This window comes from Musa acuminata, chromosome BXJ1-2, assembly GCF_036884655.1.
Source record: "Musa acuminata AAA Group cultivar baxijiao chromosome BXJ1-2, Cavendish_Baxijiao_AAA, whole genome shotgun sequence".
Taxonomy (NCBI): domain Eukaryota; kingdom Viridiplantae; phylum Streptophyta; class Magnoliopsida; order Zingiberales; family Musaceae; genus Musa; species Musa acuminata.
In genome coordinates this window covers 4,618,993-4,638,759 of record NC_088328.1, presented here as the reverse complement: position 1 = coordinate 4,638,759, position 19,767 = coordinate 4,618,993, and the positions used below count along the sequence as shown (strand labels likewise).

Sequence of the window (19,767 nt, the reverse complement as noted above, 5' to 3'; positions counted from 1 at the left end):
TTAACCGGTGATAAGAATTTATTTTTCCAATATTGGGAAAGCTGATTGCGCAGAAAATTGAAGTCATAATATATTTTTGATCTCTAAAACATATCTCATAATTCAAGTCATAAAATTAATGTGAAATAAGTATTAAAAGTCTGATTTATTAAAAAACTAAGAAAATGACTATTTTGACTTCTTTTTATTCAGTGTTCGGAGACTCGTCGTCAATAATAAAAAATTCATGATAAAAATTCAGCTAATATGATCAAACATTATGAATTAAACAACATAATTTACAATTAAGTGGCTTAAATATATTTGGCGCACCGAAAGTAAGATATTTGTTTGTGTATTAAATGGTTAATTAGAAGGAAAAATAAATAATAATAAAAATAAGGCAGTTGGACTTGCACCAGCAGGGCTGTCATCGTCCCACCGGATTGATGAGCTGAGAGAACACTGCACTATTGGTTATATCATCCGAGTCCTCGCTCCCTACGCCGGTACTTCCGGACTGGTGGCTGCCACCACCATTCACCCCTGACGCAGCTCTGTCACTAACCTCCTCTGAGACCGGTTTCCCACTTTCGAAGTTGTCTTGCAGTTGCAGTGCGAACTCGAGGTTCCACAACACATCCCCCATGGAAGGCCTATCAACTCCATGATCCAACAGGCACTTCTCAGCCGTCTCTGCAGACTTCTTCAAGCACTCGGGGCTACTTTTTCCTTCCAGGTGAGGGTCGATGATGTCCGCCAGCACTCCCTTCTTCTAGCAGTGTAATGCCCAGTCGGCGAGGCTGACCTGCTCCTTTGGAAGATTTGGGCTCAGTGCTGCTCTTGCACACAACACCTCGAAAAGAACCACCCCGAACGAGTAGACATCGGACTTATCGGTCAACTGCTGCCGCCTGAAGTACTCCGGATCCAAGTAGCCGAAGCTTCCTTTGACCATGGTGCTCACATGGGTTTGATTCATCGTGGGACCGGTCTTGGATAGCCCGAAATCTGAAACCTTGGCCATCCATTTCTCGTCCAGTAGAATGTTGGTGGTCTTGACATCCCTGTGGATTATGGTGTACTTGGCACCGGTGTGGAGGTAGTGAAGCCCCCTGGCTGCTCCGATGCAGATCTCCAACCTTTGTTTCCATGACAATGGAGGATTGTTGGTCTTGTACAGATGCTCCCTGAGTGTGCCATACGCCATGTAGTCGTAGACCAAGATCATCTCACCGTTTTCTTCGCAGAAGCCGATGAGAGAGACCAAATGCTTGTGCCTCAGCTTTGAAAGCATCTCGATCTCCGTTTGGAATTCATTAACGCCTTGTTCCGAGGACGGATTGGATCTCTTGATTGCCACTTTGGTGCCCTCGTCGACCACTCCTTTGTAGACTTTCCCGAACCCTCCAACTCCAATGACCAGCGACTCGTCGAAGCTCTTAGTTGCCTTCTTTATCTCCGCAAACGAGAAATGCCTGCACATAGCCGTTAAATTCGACAGGTGGCTGCTCGCGCAACTCTTGCCGGAGATGGTTGAGCTGCTGGCCGAGGTATGAGAGTTCCCACCGTAGATAGGCAACCAAGCCGAGACACCGGTGGACTCGTTTCCAACCATCCTCTTCTTGCGCTGATACATCACAACGCAGAGGACGAAGGCTACGCTGGCAGCTACAACGCCACCTGCTGCACTGCCGATAAGTGTTGGGTCCAGCCCATATGTGGGCTTTGACAATTGGGCCTATTGAGCCCAAATCAACAAATGAAAAAAATTAAAAAGAGGAGAGAGAAGGTGAGAAAAAGAGAGCAGATTGCAGCGTGCAGCGGGTGCATAGGAAAGAGGAGAGAGAAATAGAGAGAGAAAGATTATGTTTCTGAGTTTTCTACTTGACGATCTGTGGCCAAACGTTGTCAGTTTCGGCCCAAATTTTATGTGGAGAATCTTTGCAGCAAACTCTATAATCCTAATGGTGTTGATCTGCAGTTTACCCTCTCTAAGGTACTTTCCTACGATATCCACTCTGTAAGATCTAGAATTCTCTTTTGAGGACATCCATCCTACATGATGAAGATATGCTGTTGTTGAGCCAAGATCTATATTCTTGATGTTATTCTGATCCTCTAGTTATTCTAGAAAAGACCTACTGTAAACCTGTTATCATTATTATTGATAGTGGAAGTTTGAGGTGGACTACGATCCCGTGGTTTTTCCCACATTGGGTTTTTCACGTTAAAAAGATTTGGTCTCACTGTGTGATTGATATCTGGTTGATATTTTCATTTGGATATCAAGTTGGTATTTTGATTAGGAACCTATTTTGATACACAAAAAGGGAAAGAATTATTCCGCTTTAATAGATTTTTCCCAACAAGTGGTATCAGAGCATCAGGTTGTTTGGTGCTAGTTTTTCTTGTGTGATTGAAATGGAGCAGTCAGATTGAATGATTAAATTGAACTCATCAAATTATTCCACTTGGAGGCGTCTGATGGAAGATTTGCTATATTGCAAACATTTGTATAAGCCTATCAAGGTTAAAGATAAACCTTCTACTATGGACGATAAAGAATGGGAAGTTCAACATAGAAAAGTCATTGCCTATATTAGAAGATGGATGGATATAAACTTGCATTAACATATTTCTGATGAAACCAGAGCTGATGTTGTTTGGCAAAGGTTAGAAAACCTCTTTGCGAAAAAGACAATGGGAAATAGAATTTCTCTCCTCAGAAGGCTTGTAAATTTGAAGTATAAAGATGGCGGTAACATTATTGAGCACATAAGCCTATTTCAGAGTCTTGCAAACAAGTTAGTTGCTATCAAAATGAATATAGATGATGAGATGCAGGAATTGTTACTTCTCAGCTCTTTACCAGAAAGTTGGAAAACGTATGTGGTGACTATTTGTAACTCCACGCCAGAGGGGACTCTAACTATTGATATGGTTAAAGACAGTTTGCTAAATGAAGATGCCAAAAGAAAAGAACAAGGTGAATCTTCTTCTAGTGCATTTGTTACTGAAAAACAAGAAAGACGTGGAAGAAGTCATAGTAGAAATCCACATGAATATAGAGGAAGATCTAAGTCTAGAAGAGATATCAAATGTTTTCACTGTAATAGGCCAGGTCACATGAAGAAAGAGTGTAGGTTTTGTAAGCGAGAACAGAATGAAATGAAGAAAAATGAGATAGAGACCAATACAGTTGCTGCTGAAGGTAATACCACTATTGTTTGTGATAAAGGTTGTGTTAGTCTTATAGCTCAGGAGGGTTATTGGGCAATTGACTCTGGTGCTTCATTTCATGTTACTTCTCATGGTGATTTCTTTAGATCTTACACTGTTGGTGATTTTGGTAATGTTAGAATGGGAAACAATAGTACATCTAAGATTGTGGGTATTGGAGATATTTGCTTAGAGACCAGTATTGAGAGCAAATTAATACTCAAAGATGTAAGGCATGTTCCAGATATTCGTCTTAACTTGATATCTACAGGTAGACTTGACGATGAGGGCTTTGCACATTATTTTGGTGAAAGCAAATGGAAACTCACTAAAGGTTCTCTGATTGTGGCAAAAGGAAAAAAGATTAACTCTTTTTATGTCATGGAAGCTAAGCTACACAAAGGAGAGATTAATCTTTGGCATAAGAGGCTTGGACATATCAGCGAGAAGGGACTTCAAACTCTTGCTAGAAAGCAGTTCTTACCTGAGTTGCAAGGTACATCTCTTAAATCTTGTGATCATTGCTTAGCTGGAAAAACACATAGAGTTGCATTTCAGACATATCCATCATCTAGAAGATCAGATGTTATTGATTTAGTTTATATTGATGTTTGTACTATGCAAACTAGAACTATTGGAGGTGCTCTTTATTTTGTTACTTTTATTGATGACCATTCTAGAAAAGTGTGGGCTTTTGCTTTGAAATCTAAAGACTAGGTACTCGATATTTTTAAGGAGTTTTATGTCAGTGTTGAAAGAGAAACTGGCAGAAAACTAAAGTGTATTCGATCAGATAATGGTGGTGAGTACAGGGGTCCTTTTGAGAATTATTACAGATTTCATGGAATCAGGCTTGAGAAAACAGTTCTTAAAACTCCTCAGCAGAACGGTGTAGCAGAAAGGATGAACAGAACCATTGAAGAATGGATTAGGTGTATGCTTTCCCACGCCAAGTTACCGAAGTCATTTTGGGGGGAGGCTATGAGAACTACAATTGACCTGATAAATCTTTCTCCATCAGTTCTCTGAAAGATGATGTTCTAGAGAGAGTATGGAGAGGAAAAGATATATCTTATAATCACTTAAAAGTCTTTGGGTGTAAAGAATTTGTTCATATTCCCAAAGATGAGAGGTCCAAGCTTGATAGTAAAGCCAAAGCATGTATCTTCTTGGGATATGGTCATGAAGAGTTTGGTTACAGATTATGGGATCCAGTGAACAAGAAGATTATTAGAAGCAGAGATGTTGTGTTTCTTGAAGATCAATTGTTTGATGATGGTGATAATGTTGAGAAGCCAGAAACCTCTGTTTATATTCCTTAGAGTTTGGGTCCAGTTCCTTCACTTGTAGTTCATGATGATCATGGGGGAGATGAACAAGAAAATTGTGGTGAGAATACCAGTGATGATACACCTAAGACCAATTGTTTGATGATGGTGATAATGTTGAGAAGCCAGAAACCTCTATTTATATTCCTTGGAGTTTAGGTCCAGTTCCTTCACCTGTAGTTCATGATGATAATGGGGGAGATGAACAAGAAGATTGTGGTGAGAATACCAGTGATGATACACCTATAGTTGATGATGCTGAACTAACTGAACAGCTACCTCCACCACCAGTTGAGATTTCATTGAGAAGATCCACTAGAGAGCGACAACCCTCTACCAGATATCCTCCACATGAGTATGTTATGCTTACTAACGGGGGAGAGCCAGAAACTTACCATGAAGCTATTCTACATGAGAATAAGAATGAGTGGGTTAAAGCCATGCAAGAAGCGATGAGATCCTTACTTGAGAATCACACCTATGACTTGGTAAAGTTGCCTAAAGAGAAGAAAGCTCTCAAGAATAAGTGGGTTTATAAATTGAAGACTGAAAATAATACCTCACAACAAAGATACAAGGCACGACTAGTTGTGAAAGGATTCAGTCAGAAGAAAGATATTGACTTTGAAGAAATATTTTCTCCAGTTGTGAAAATGTCCTCTATCCGAGTTGTTTTTGGTTTGGCTGTCCGCTTGAATTTAGAAGTTGAGCAACTTGATGTAAAAATAGCATTTCTTCATGGTGACTTAGAAGAAGAAATTTACATGGAGCAACCAGAATGTTTCAAAGTCAAGGGAAAAGAAAATCTGGTATGTAAGCTTAAGAAAAGCTTATATGGACTCAAACAGGCACCTAGACAGTGGTATAAGAAGTTTGATTCCTTTATGATGTGCCAAGGGTATGATAGAACCACATCTGATTATTATGTGTTTATAAAGAAATTTTCAGATGATGATTTTATTATTTTACTGCTATATGTTGATGATATGCTGATTGTTGGCCATGATATTGAAAAAAATTTGGAAAGCTTAAAAGAGAGCTAAGTCTTTTGCCATGAAAGACTTGGGATCGGTGAAACAAATATTTGGCATGAAGATTCTTCGTGATAAGAAGAAAAGGAAGATTTGGCTATCTCAGAAGACTTACATTGAAAAGGTTCTTGAAAGATTCAACATGAGTAAAGCCAAAACAGTTTGTTCCCCACTTGCAGGTCATTTCAAGCTTTATTCGAAATAATGTCCTACAAGTGAGAAAGAAATAGAAGAAATGTCCAGAGTGCCTTACTCATCTGCAGTAGGCAGTTTGATGTATGCTATGGTTTGTAGTAGGCCAGATATAGCTCATGTAGTTGGAGTTGTTAGCCGATTTCTCTCTAATCCTGAAAAGAAATATTGGGCAGCAGTGAAATGGATATTAAGATATCTAAGAGGTACTTTCAGGTTGTGTTTATGTTTTGGCAGTGATGAACCTGTGTTAGAAGGCTACACAGATGCATACATGGCAGGTGATACTGATTCCAGGAAGTCCACTTCGGGATTCTTGATGACATTTGCAGAAGGAGCAGTCTCTTGGCAGTCTAAGTTACAGAAGTGTGTTGCTCTATCAACCATAGAAGCATAATACATAACAGTTACTGAAGCCTGTAAGGAAACTTTATTGATGAAAAAGTTTCTACAGGAATTGGGCTTGAAACAGGAAGTATATACTGTTTACTGTGATAGTCAGAGCGTCATTCACCTCTCCAAGAATTCAACATACCATTCTAGATCCAAGCATATTGATGTGAGATATCACTGGATTCGTGAAGTGCTTGAGATGAAAGAATTATAATTGGAAAAAGTGCATACCAATGAGAATAGTTCAGATATATTAACAAAGTCTTTGCCTAAAGAGAAGCTTGAAGCATGTAGGCAAAGAGCGGGCTTGGTACAACCCACCATATGAGCTGGAGGGGAAGAATTGTTGGGTCCAGCCCATATGTGGGCTTGGACAATTAGGCCTTTTGAGTCCAAATCAGCAAATGAAAAAAATTAAAAAGAGGAGAGAGAAGGTGAGAAAAAGAGAGCATATTGCAGCGTGCGACGTGCATAGGAAAGAGGAGAGAGAAATAGAGAGAGAAAGATTAGGTTTCTGAGTTTTCTGCTTGACGATCGGTGGCCAAACGTTGTCAGTTTCGACCCAAATTTTATGTGGAGAATCCTTGCAGCAAACTCTACAATCCTAATGGTGTTGATCTGCAGTTTACCCTCTTTAAGGTACTTTCTTACGATATCTACTCTGTGAGATCTAGAATTCTCTTTTGAGGACATCCATCCTACATGATGAAGATATGCTATTGTTGAGCCAAGATCTATGTTTTTGATGTTATTATGATCCTCTAGTTATTCTAGAAAAGACATACTATAAACCTGTTATCATTATTATTGATAGTGGAAGTTTGAGGTGGACTACGGTCCCGTGATTTTTTTCACATTGTGTTTTCCACGTTAAAAAGATTTGGTCTCATTGTGTGATTGATTTTTGCTCTATTGTTTATGCTGTGCTGATTGATATTTTCATTTGGATATCAAGTTGGTATTTTGATGAGGAACCTATTTTGATACACAAAGAGGGAAAGAATTATTCCGCTTTAACATATTTTTCCCAACAATATGATGCACCTTGCTTTTGAATTCCGACGAGAAGCTAGGCTGCGTCGCGTCCAGTTCGGCTTCGGCAAGCATCGATTAAGGCTCGGGATTGGGTTCTGCCAGGTTCCCGGCAGTGTCATTCAGCTTAAAGATCTCCATACCATTAAGAACAAGTCGTAATATTCGGGCTTTGCGGCTGCCGAAGGATGCAGTGCCACAAACAGCTACTCATCACCAGGGCCATCAGTCACATACACGGCGTAGTCCTTGTAGACTGGCACGGCTTTGGAAGAAGTCCACGCGATGACATCTGCTTGAGCTTGCGCAGTTTGGATGTTGACAAAGATGTCGAAGACCCTCTGGTTGACCTTGGTAAGCTGGAGCTCGCAGAAATGGAGCCTGACAACGTAGGTGAAATTGGCATCGACTTGGAATATCCAGGTGAGATTGTAGTTCATGTTGACCTTCGGATCAGGGCCCATCGACCTCGTCGTTCGATAGACGTCGGTGGGTGCAATGTACTCCGGCGTCTCCTCCGGATAGTTGATCTTGAGCTTACTGCTCGCCGAGAAGGTGACGCCGAACCCAGCGCCGTAGAGGTAGGGGGAGTCATCGTATCACGACCTGGTAAGGCCGGAATCGTTGCTCGGCGGCAAGTACTGCCCTCCAACGTTGACCCTATACATCGTCAGCGACGCGGAGCTACCAACCTCAACGTTCTGGTCGGAGAAGCCGACCAGCAGTGCGGGCTCGCTGAAGATGTCGGGCATCGATATGATCTCGATACCATTGACAAAAGCGAAAGAACCGTTGTACTTATCTGACGGCGTGAAGGTGAGGCTTATACTTCCGCCGGAGGTGGGCAGGACCGAGAACTCTTTGACGATGTAGGCTTGTGTGAGGGCCTTGGCGGTGATGTAGGCGCCGAAGTTGCTGAGGAGGGTGATGCCGTCGGAAGTGGAGACGGAGAAATAAGAGGTATCCGGGGCGAGGCCGTTGTAGGTGGAGGGATAGAAGTGGAGGCGGACCCAGTGGCGTTCGCTCTTGTTGACGGCGAACTTGAAGGTAGATTCCGACGTGAAGACCCGCGCCGTCATGTAGGGGACAGCCGAGGGGAGAGACGGGTCCTGATACAGGGCGGTCGCAGGGGCCGAGTTCCTGGAGGAGAGGCTGGACTTTGAGGTCGTGTCCGCCAGCCATTTCCGGCCATCGGAGTCAGTAGCATCCGAGGAAGATCCGCAGTTCAGGAGGATCGAATCGGAGGGGACATAAGCGGCCTCCGAGGCGACGGAGGAGGAACAGCCAAGGATAAGAAGGGAGATGAGAAGAGATAGCAAACAGTGGCGACGGGAATTCATGGTGTCGAAGCTGCTTCAAACTGCTGTCGGATTGGGCAAATCTCCATGGAGATGCGAAGAGTGTTACGGAGATAACAGAGAGCAATTCCTTACTTCCTCAGCTTTCTCTCTGTTGGCATTCTTTGCCTTCTCTTCCTCCAATGTTTTCTTTGCCTGGGACAGGAATGAAAGGCGGAGGAATTCAGATACTGGTTTGTGGCGGGAGACAATGCTAATGTTGGAAAATGATGTCGTGTCAGTACATGCCAATGTTTGTACGTAGAATATGATAGCAGGAGTAATTCATACAGCTCATGGACAAAGTAGAATAGCAAATTGTAGAATACTGTTGCGTAGTTAATTGATGTAACGATCGAATCCATTTGAAGAATCTCTTGTCTTCGGTTTAGTGTAATTGAAAAAAATTAATTAGAAATAAAGTTTATATATGGCTTATATTTTTAATATAAAAATGGAGGTCTCCAACAGTTCCCATTGGAACGTTCATACAGGATATGAATCGTAACTAAAATAATGGCATAAATTTTAATATGCTTGAGCTTGAACTTAATAAATTACTTAAAACATAAATCCTGTTAGTTTTATATTTCTATATTAAAATTCATCCAAAGTCCAATTAAAAGTCATCCACACTTAAATTAAACAGATCAAATTAACACTAATATCTATAAATAGGTGATTTTTTTTCAATATTATTCACAAGTCATCTACTTCAAGTAGATTAATTTTATATTTAGAAAAAGAATGATAAAATTGCACATATGTAGTATATATAATACGTAAATAAAATATATATGTTACTAAGATTAATTTTAATAAATTCATTAGATGACACAACAATATGGAATCAACATCATAATTTCCTTGTTCCTAAAAACACTCCATAGAGGATTAAGAATTCGAATTTTTTCAACTCTCATCCCTGTTTCAAGTAGGGGTAATGTAAAAGTAAAAAACAATCATTTCTAGGGCTAGAAATCCATACATTCATCACTATACAGCTAGTTCAGCTATGGTTAAAAGAAATAATCTTTACGGTAGGATGATGGGATGGGATGGGATTGTCATTATCAAACAGCAGCCGTGAAGGTTTTTTTAAGCTCTTTGCTCACCCTTCAAGAAGTGATTAGTCTTATTAAAAATTTTATTAGTTAAAGTCGAAATATAAATATACCTGTTTGCATTCAAACCAACCAAAATATCAAGACTCGAAGGTTCGAAAATCAGTAATATGAGAGACTTAAAAATCAGTAAAAGATAAATATTAATCTTTCAATACTGCAAATCATATATAAATTTTTCAATGTTCGTCATGATCTCATATGTTTAGGGACTCTGTGTCTATTTGATTTGCATCTATATTATTCTTCCTGAGGAGGAACTGGTTATTCTTCCTAAGTCACCCTCGCACTCATCGTTAAAGGTACGGGAATGTGTGCTGCCCGCGAGGTGCCCTTGTTCTCAGTCGCTTCTTGCCTCCTATCGCAAGGGTCGCCTCCCTACCTCTTCTCTATATTATTCTTCCTAAGGAGGAACTATTAATTCTATAAGGATATAATGCTTGTTTTTTTCTCACTCACTGCTATCCCTCTAACGTTGTTTTTTATATTTACCCCCCTCTAAATCTGAGTCGAGCATTTATATCCTTATAGATATTCTCTTGTAGCTTAAAAATCCTTGACTGTTAGCACAATGACATCAAAGCTATATAGTTGATTTTAATTAATTAATATTCATCAAAATGATTTAGCTCCTCTGAGGACTGCGATATTCTTTTGTGATTGATGACGATCAAATTTAAACCTTCAATCCTTTTCAATTATTCAATGTGGTATGTTGCTATAAATTTAAGTTTATTCCTTCCTATCCTCTGCAGAACAGCTTCAAGCTTGCAATTGTCCAACCAAAACCACAAATTCCCATATATTGTCCTCCAAAATTGAGGGAAAAGTTAATCCGTCACCGGACAATGTTCAAGTAATCTTTGGCTTGCATAAGAAAGCAGTATTGGCTACGAAAGAAGAAGATTAACCCCACCATGACCTATTACATTGATCAATCATTTCTTTGCATGTAATAATAACATATTTTGCTTAAGAAATTGCATATGCCTGCTAACATTAACTCACCACTTAGGGTTGGCGTACCCCTGGCACACAATAAATGCTACTGTGAGAAGAAAGTAACCTTGCATATTTATAGAAATATTGCATCTGCATAGGTCATATACTTCCTCATAATAGTAGTTTCTACAGAGACAAGTATTGATTAAGACTATCTAGAAATAAAATTCCTAATGAATGCTATGCCTCTGCTAATTTAATTTTCTTATCAGAACAACTGGGCGCCTTCTTTTCTGTATATTAAACTAGTCTGAGCAACGTTTCAGAACCAAAGTTATAATAGTTGATGCCGTCCAAAATGCCTACACGAGCAACAGTGGTTACGAGAAGAGTATATGTTGTATGTGTCAGAGAGACCTTAACAGAAACGAAACAGGAAGAGAAGATGAATAAAAGCTAGGCGTGGCAAACCGAATCGGACGGTTATGATCGCATCAGCGCTACCCTTTTGCTTTTCTTCCACTTCTATAGGCAGAAGAAGCGGCGTTCACGTGGTCGACGGATACGGCTATTCCGACTGCGGGGATGGAGGCGGAGGGATAGACGTCCATGTGGACGGTGACGCCCCGACTGCGCCCGATGCGGCTGTGGTGGAGGAGGTCGGGCTGATGGCGTTGATGGAGATGTGCTTCCGCTTGGACCTCGGCCGCCCTTTCAAGATCTCGAAGTCAGCGGCCGGCGCGCTCCTCCCGCGCCTCTGATGGCGCTCTCTGCGTGGCGCGACGGATGGAAGGACGGCCGCTGGCGAGAAGCCACCGATTCCGTCGGCTGGGACCTCGAGCTCGTGCACGACCACGGCACCGGACCGAGGATCGAGAGTGAGGAGTGATCGGACATGGCACTCCTCCCAGCCGATGTCGGTGAGGTCGGCGACGACCTCGTCGGCCAACAAGAAGGCACGGGACGTGACGCTCTTCTCGAGGGTCTTCCTGGCCGGCGACATCGTTTCGATGGACTCCAAGCATTCGATGATATGCCTCTGCTCACACAACAACATATTTGCACCCAAACCCCTCATATCCCAAGAAAGAGATGAAACCGGGAGATTAAGAAAGACTACAACAAACATTATCATTATAAATCTTGTGTCATCAAAGCCAAACAGAGAAGGAGATGCAGAGAGAAGTTTACCTTGGGACAGTTATGGAGCTGGTTCAAACCGTGCATGGTGACGATCTGGGAAGGTGGAGAGTAATGAGAGAGAGAGAGAGAGAGATGAGGATAGAAGGGAAGAGGGTTCTTGAGCGGGACGGAGTACGAGCAGGGAAGAGGAAGAGGGGACACGCACCTGCTTGAGATGGGCGAGAGAGGCGTAGGAACGGCCTGGATCCAAGTAGAAGTGGACATATTGCTCCAGTTCTATCTTCCCTGCCTTCGCCTTCATCTTTTTCTTGGAGAGAGTGAGTGGTTTTGTTCCCACTCGTTCTACCTTCTTATACAGACAACTGCCGCGTTCCCTTCTGTGCGACGATATCATCCTCATTTCGTCCGAGAACTAACTGCACTTGTCCTCATTTCCTGTTACCACATCGTTTATGTAGAAGGTAAAGAGGTTGAGTAGTTAATTCACGGAGAAACTTAGATGTTTATTCCCTTTAAAACTTTTTAAGACAATATTAAATATCACAATAAATAATAAGGTATGATTTCACTAATAAGATCAATGGTAGTCTTTTGGTATGTATTAAAAAAAAAAAGGGATCTATTCGGACTGTTCAAAGCATTGGCTTCCAACGAAATCTTTAACTTTATGTGCAAATCAGTGTCGAGCATCCCAAAATTTTTCGTTTCTTCAACAAATATTTTGTAAATGAATTAATAGTATATTGCGCAAATTCTTTAAAACGCTTTTAAGTTTGAAAAATTTTCAAATAGCACCTCAAATTTAAAAATTATTCGTAAAACGCTTTTAATCATATAAAAAAAATTATTTTATCCCTGGTAAATTTAAAAAAATATTTTTTTCTCGAACCTGTCATTGTCTTTGTCTTGCATCGCCACACGCAACTCTTGTTGTGTCGCATGTAGCCCTCACATGAGAGAGGGTTGTCATCACTTATAACCCTAGCTACCCCTCTATGTCTCATGACTGATTGTCCCCCTCCACCCACAGCCCTCGTCAGAGGGCCCACTTTCATCTATTGGTCCAGCTCATATGTGGGCTTGGATAATTGGACATATTGAGTCCAAATCAGCAAATGAAAGAAATTAAAAAGAGAAGAGAGAAGGTGAGGAAAAAGATATCAGATTGCAGCGTGCGGCGTGCAGAGGAAAGAGGAGAGAGAAAAATTAGGTTTCTAAGTTTTCTGCTTGACGATCGGTGGTCAAAAGTAGTCAGTTTCAGCCCAAATTTTATGTGGAGAATCCTTGCAGCAAACTCTACAATCCTAACGGTGTTGATCTGCAGTTTACCCTCTCTAAGGAACTTTCCTACGATATCCGCTCTGTGAGACCTAGAATTCTCTTTTGAGGAGATTCATCCTACGTGATGAAGATATGCTATTGTTGAGCTAAGATCTATGTCCTCTAGTTATTCTAGAGAAGACATATTGTAAACATGTTATCATTATTATTGATAGTGGAAGTTTGAGGTGGACTACGGTCCCGTGGTTTTTCTCACATTGGGTTTTCCACGTTAAAAGATTTGGTCTCACTATGTGATTGAAGTTTTGATCTATTGTTTATGCTGTGCTAGTTGATATTTGCATTTGGATATCAAGTTGGTATTTTGATGAGGAACCTATTTTGATACTGATATGGCAAAAAATGGTAAACCCCACTCCCGGCGACGTCCCCCGCCCCAGGGAGAGCAACAAGGGCAACGGTCTGCGTACGGGCGTCAGCTTCACCGAGCCCACAGTCCCTCAGTTGACCCAGCACAGTGGGACGAGACAGGAGTAGGTAGCGGTTGAAGCTCGCCCATACCCTGCGATTCCCCATTCCGATACGCAAGGTTCTCGGCGATGTCGGACGCCATCAGAGATACGGCCCCGACCGACGGGAGGGCGCGCCCGATAGTGCCGAGTTCCTCCTATAAACGCCCTCAAGCCAGAGGGAAGGAGGTAGGCTGAAATCCCCGAACAACCGCCACAGCATCTCTCTAACTTAATCGTCGGAGGGGTCGGGTCAAGCCGACCCGACCTTTGTGCAGGTATCAAGCCGAGGACTCCCGTCTGGGACGCGCAACCAAGGAGTCCCCACCTGGAGGAAGTCACTGCATCGCCCCAGGGAGATCCCCGCCATTCGGACCCCCGAATGAGCCGAGACGACCTTTCGGGTCACGGCTAAGAAAAAGGTGTTTACACTAACATAATGGCGCTAGAAGGAGGGCCGGTCCGAATGTCAAGCGATCAACAGGCCCACTCTGACGAACCCCCAACCGTCCGGTCGCACCCGACCGACGCGGCGGAAGAACATCCCCAACAGGAGGGGGTTCGGGACGAGCGCCTCGCTATGATCTCGGAGCGCTATTGGCGATTGTTCAACGATCCGGGACTATCGCCGCCCATCGCCAATCCCGGTGGCCCGTCACCCGTGCCACCCGAAGCCTTCTACGACCTCACACACCAGGTCCGGGCTCTTACGGGAGTGATGCAGACCATCATCCCGCTGGTCTCTCCCCCGACGTCTTCACACTCAACCCTACCTCCACCACGGCAACGGCCCGCCGCTCAGAACCCCGCGCCGCTCCCCGAGTCTCCCGCTTCGCCTCCGGTCCAATCGACCCAACCCGGGAGCCGAGGAGCGGAGGAACCAGCGGCGCACCCGACGCCCGCAGCCCCGCTTTCAGATCCGGCCGAGGGCCTGTGGGCCCAGCTACGTCTCGTAGGCCGCCGACTAGACGAGGTGCAGCGTGAGGTTCGCCGAACCAGGGAAGACCCGAGGGCCGAACAATACCAAGGGTCCCCCTTCACCCCCGAGATTCAAGAGTAAGCAATCCCGCCGCATTTTCGGCTCCCTTCATTAGAGGCCTATGAGGGTGCCACTGATCCTGCGGACCACGTGGCCGCTTTCCGCGCCCAAATGGCGCTATACGGGACCTCCGACGCCCTGATGTGCAGGGCGTTCCCGACAACCCTGCGGGGCCCGGCCCGAGCGTGGTACAGCAATCTGAAGACCGCGACCATCGCCTCTTTCGACCAATTGGCCAGGGACTTTGAGCTCAACTTCCTGGCTTATGCCAAGCCGAAACCGTCGGTGGCGATGCTCCTCGGGCTCAACCAGAGGGAGGATGAGCCCCTTTCTCACTTTGTGAACCGCTTCACCGCACAAATCCGCGGGCTGTCTGATGCTCACCCTTCTTTGATGATGCAGGCATTTATGATGGGCCTGCGCCCCACCCAATTCTTTTGGTCTCTGGTGGAACGACCCCCCACTTCGGTCCCCGAAATGTTGCAGCGTGCGAACTAGTACATTGCGGCCGAGGCCTGGATGGTCGGGAAGCGCGACGAGCGCAAGAGGGTCAAGCCAGAGTAGTCCCAACAACAACCGCCTGCTACCTCCCGGCGCAGGGCCGGCGGCCTCAACGATGCGGTACCTAGGTCCCCTCCCCCGGGCCTGAACTCCTCTCGGACCGAAATATTTCTCCATATTAAGGAGAAAGGCCTTCTCAAAGACCCCTACCCGATGAGGAGCCCGCGCGAACTCGCGGACCGCTCTAAATACTGCCGTTTCCACCGGCAGCCCGGCCACGACACCGAGGAATGTCGAGAATTAAAAAGGCAAATTGAGGAGCTCATCCGCCGAGGGCACCTCGGCTCATACCTCCGACCAGATAAAGAGCTCTCGCCACGCCCGGAGGGCCCCATCGAGCGGCACATAGAGGTCATAACTGGCGGGCCGACGTCCGGAGGGAGCTCCATGGCGGGCGGAAGGGCGTACGCCAGGGCCTCCCGAGCTGAAGCTTCCAAACCCGCAAAGGGCCCCGAAGTCACCTTCCCGACCGGGGAACCTGAACCACCCGAACATGATGACGCGTTGGTGATATCAGCCAGAATAGCCAACGCGCAAGTGGGGAGGATCATGGTCGACACTGGGAGCTCGGCCGATATACTTTATTGGGACGCCTTCCAAAAGCTCGGCCTGGTAAAGGAGAACATGAAGCCGGTATGCTCAACACTCACGGGGTTCACCGGCGCCTCGATCTCGTCACTAGGGGTCATCACCCTGCCCCTAACTTTGGGAGTCTTCCCGAAGGCAAAAACGGTGATGACCTCCTTTCTGGTGGTCGACCTCCCCACGGCATACAACGCCATCCTAGGACGGCCAACCCTCAACAAGACCCGAGATGTCATCTCAACTTACTACCAAACCATCAAGTTCCCAACCCACGATGGGGTAGGGGAAGTGGCGGGGAACTCCTGGGAGTCCAGGCGCTGCTACTTGACCGCTGTGTCATTAAACAAGAGAGCGAGGGTCCAATCCCCGCTGGAAGACCCCCGGGAGGGAAAAAAACCGACCCCCCGCCCCGAGCCGAAGGAATCCACCATTGACCTGCCACTAATTGAAGGAAGGCCCGACCAAACAGTCAAAATCGGGTCGGGATTGCCCGAACAGGAACAACGGCAGCTCGTCGGCCTTCTGCAAGCCAACGCCGACATTTTCGCTTGGACCCCAGCTGACCTAGCGGGAGTCCACCCGGAGGTCGCGCTGCACCACCTGAACATCTCGTCCGACGCCCGCCCGGTGAAACAGAGGCCCAGGCGGCAGGCCCCGGATCGGCAACTGGCCATCCGAGAAGAAGTAAACCGGCTTCTGGCGACCGGTTTCATAGAAGAGGCAAGGTACCCACAGTGGCTCTCCAATGTAGTCCTTGTCAAAAAACCTAATGGAAGCTGGCGGATGTGCGTTGACTACACCAGTCTCAACAATGCTTGCCCAAAAGATTGCTACCCCCTGCCAAAGATCGACCAGCTAGTCGACGCCACGGCCGGCCATGCCCGGCTCTCGTTTATGGACGCCTTCTCCGGGTACAACCAAATCAGGATGGCACCCGAAGACCAAGAACACACCGCCTTCCTCACCGAGCAAGGGATATATTTTTACAAGGTTATGCCGTTCGGGTTAAAGAATGCCGGAGCAACCTACCAGAGGACAGTGAACAGGATGTTCGCCCACCAGATTGGACGAAACATGGAGGTATATGTCGACGACATGATCGTAAAGAGCCGAACGGCGGAGACTCATCCTTCCGACCTGGCTGAAACATTCGACACTCTGCGGAAGTTCGGCCTGCGTCTCAACCCCGCCAAGTGCGCCTTCGGCGTGACCTCGGAAAAATTCCTCGGATTCATCATACACGAGAGAGGGATTGACGCCAACCCGGAAAAGATACAGGCCATTATTAACATGCAGCCTCCTCGGACGATCAGAGACCTGCAGCGCCTTAACGGGAGGCTAGTCGCTTTATCACGTTTTCTCTCCCGATCGGGAGATCGATGCCACCCTTTCTTCCAGGCCCTGAAGGATCCGAAGAACTTCCGATGGACGGCGGAATGCGAAGGGGCCTTCGAACAGATGAAGCTACACCTGGCCAGCCTCCCTCGACTCGCCTCGGTCTCCCCGGGGGAGAAATTGAGTCTTTACCTTGCCGCCTCCCGGCACGCGGTCAGTTCGGTTCTAGTCAAAGAAAACTCTGGCGATCAACTGCCGGTCTACTACGTCAGCCACATGCTGAGCGGGCCAGAAGAACGCTACCCGCCGATCGAAAAGCTGGCGCTGGCACTCGTCCTGTCGGCGCGGAAGCTCCGCCCTTACTTTCAGGCCCACCCGATAGAGGTAATAACTGATCAGCCGCTTCGGCTTGTTCTGTCCAAATTCGACGTTGCAGGGCGTCTCCTCAAATGGGCAGTGGAGCTCGGCGAGCACGACATACAGTACATGCCTCGGACCGCCATCAAAGCCCAGTCCGTGGCAGACTTCATTGCGGAGCTGACCCCGAATACAGGCGAAGAACTCGAGCCACCGCGTGACACGTGGACCCTACACGTAGATGGCTCGGCCAACGCGAAAGGCGCCGGCGCAGGGCTGGTGCTGGTAACACCTGACGGCCGCTCGATTGAGCGCTCCCTCCGCTTCGGGTTCAGGGCCACCAACAACGAGGCAGAATACGAGGCTCTCCTGGCGGGGCTCCAGTTGGCACTGGAAATGCAGGTAACCGACATACGCGTCATCACCGACTCACAGCTGGTGGCTAGGCAACTCGACGGCGAATACGAAGCCCGGGACCCGACTATGGCAAAGTATCTGGCACAGGTAAAAAGCCTTGCCGCCAAGTTCGCCTGTTTTGAATTGTCGAATGTCCCCAGGAGCGAGAACCAGCGAGCCGACACCCTAGCAAAGCTGGCGTCCGGCCCGGCCCCCTGGGCTCGGCCCGAAACCGAAGAACTCCCCCGCCGAGCCATAGAGGTCGTCGCCACCGTCGCTCACGGCACGCCGGCAACTTGGGTACAGGAGATGCTACGCTTCAAGCGGGACGGGACCCTGCCCGACGATCCAACTACAGCTCGACGCTTGCGTCGGACGCAGGCGTGGTACACCGAGGAAGGAGGACGGCTGTACAAGCAGTCTTTCTCGCGCCCCTTGTTGCGCTGCCTGGAGCCGAGCGAAGCCTGGACGGTTCTGTCCGACATGCATGAAGGGGCCTGCGGAGAACACATGGGCGAGCGAGCCCTGGCGCACAAGGTACTCCAACAGGGGTACTACTGGCCGACCATGCGCCAGGACGCGAAAGCTTTCGTGCGGCGGTGCAGCTCGTGCCAGGAGCACGCCCGCACCGCCCGACGGCCGGCGGTCCTATTCACCCCCGTCGACTGCGCCTGACCATTCGCGCAGTGGGGACTGGACATACTCGGGCCTCTTCTGCCCGCCTCCGGCCAGCGGAAGTACATCATCATGGGAGTGGACTACTTTACCAGATGGGTCGAAGCCGAGCCCCTAGCAACCATTACGGAGTCGCAAGTGGAAAGGTTCGTGTGGAGAAACCTCATAACTCGGTTCGGCCTGCCCCAGTCCATCGTCACCGACAATGGACCTCAGTTCGCCGGCAGAAAATTCCAAGAGTTTTGCGCCAAACACAAAATTCAGCTGAGGTTCAGCTCGGTGGCTTACCCCCAGGCAAATGGGCTAGCCGAAGTAACCAACCGGGCCCTCGTCGACGGCCTCAAGAGACGGGTATCCGCTACCCGATCGGCTTGGATCGACGAGCTCCCAAGCGTCTTGTGGGCGCTTCGCACCACCCCCAAGACCCCGACCGGGGAGTCTCCCTATAGCCTCACGTTCGGGACCGAGGCCGTGCTACCACCCGAAGTAGCCGTCCCGACTCCGCGGACGACAGACTACAGCCGAGAAGCCTCGGGCGAAGGGCTCCGATCCAACCTGGACCTGCTCGAGGAAAGACGGGCCAACGCACACCAGAAAGCTCTTTCTTACAAAAGAGCCGTGGCGAGGGTCTACAACCGGAACGTACGACCCCGATCGATAAAGTTAGAGGACCTGGTCCTGCGCAAAATCGAAGTCAGCCACCCAACCCAAGTAAGGGGGAAGCTGGCCCCGAAGTGGGAGGGACCCTATCGGGTCATCGGAGTATCCCGACCGGGGACGTTCCGACTCGCAACAATGGGTGGCGACCCCGTGCCCCGGACTTGGAACATACAAAACCTTAGGAAATATTTCGTCTAAAGACATAGACACTACGCAAACACAGAAAATCGGAGGAAAAGATCATCTTATTAAAAAGGAGGGGATACACACAAAACCCATACACCCAAAACCCTCACACCCTCGACCCCGACATACAAAAAACGACCCTCACTGCTCCTCCGGAGTCTTCGGACGGTCGTCGAACAGCACGTCTTCTGGCATATCCACCTCCAGGTCCACGGGGTGAGAGGCGAACGGGTCCCTTTCCACCTCGGAGCCGGGAGGGCACGAGTCGAAGCGACCCAGGGCGATTCTGTATCCGTACTCGTAGGATACTCGCCCCATTCGGGTCAGTCCGAGCTCAAAGTTCTCGGATTTCTTGTAGGCTTCGATCGCCTCCTGGTCCTTTGACGGGCGGAGGCGAACCTCCTCAGCCAACGCCTCGGAAGCAGCGCAGGCTTCGGCCTCGGCCTTCTCCGCCCTCTTG

The 19,767-nt window shown here is 47.2% G+C and overlaps 2 protein-coding genes and 1 pseudogene across 2 annotated transcripts; 1 reads left to right on the top strand and 2 right to left on the bottom strand.

The window, feature by feature from the left end:
• Positions 1-409: 409 nt before the first annotated feature.
• On the bottom strand, positions 410-8,517 carry LOC103974604 (receptor-like protein kinase ANXUR1; annotated as a pseudogene).
• A 2,408-nt stretch (positions 8,518-10,925) lies between these two features.
• Positions 10,926-12,151, bottom strand: LOC135612208 (uncharacterized). Its single transcript, XM_065108187.1, has 3 exons — positions 11,929-12,151; positions 11,772-11,816; positions 10,926-11,619 (listed from the first exon to the last, which is right to left on the bottom strand). Exons 1-3 carry the CDS (start codon positions 12,121-12,123, stop codon positions 11,149-11,151), a joined length of 711 nt encoding a protein of 236 aa, XP_064964259.1. The 5' UTR covers positions 12,124-12,151; the 3' UTR covers positions 10,926-11,148.
• A 3,115-nt stretch (positions 12,152-15,266) lies between these two features.
• Positions 15,267-18,461, top strand: LOC103974602 (uncharacterized). Its single transcript, XM_065085081.1, has 3 exons — positions 15,267-15,725; positions 16,197-16,423; positions 16,502-18,461. Exons 1-3 carry the CDS (start codon positions 15,267-15,269, stop codon positions 18,459-18,461), a joined length of 2,646 nt encoding a protein of 881 aa, XP_064941153.1.
• The last annotated feature ends 1,306 nt before the right edge of the window (positions 18,462-19,767 follow it).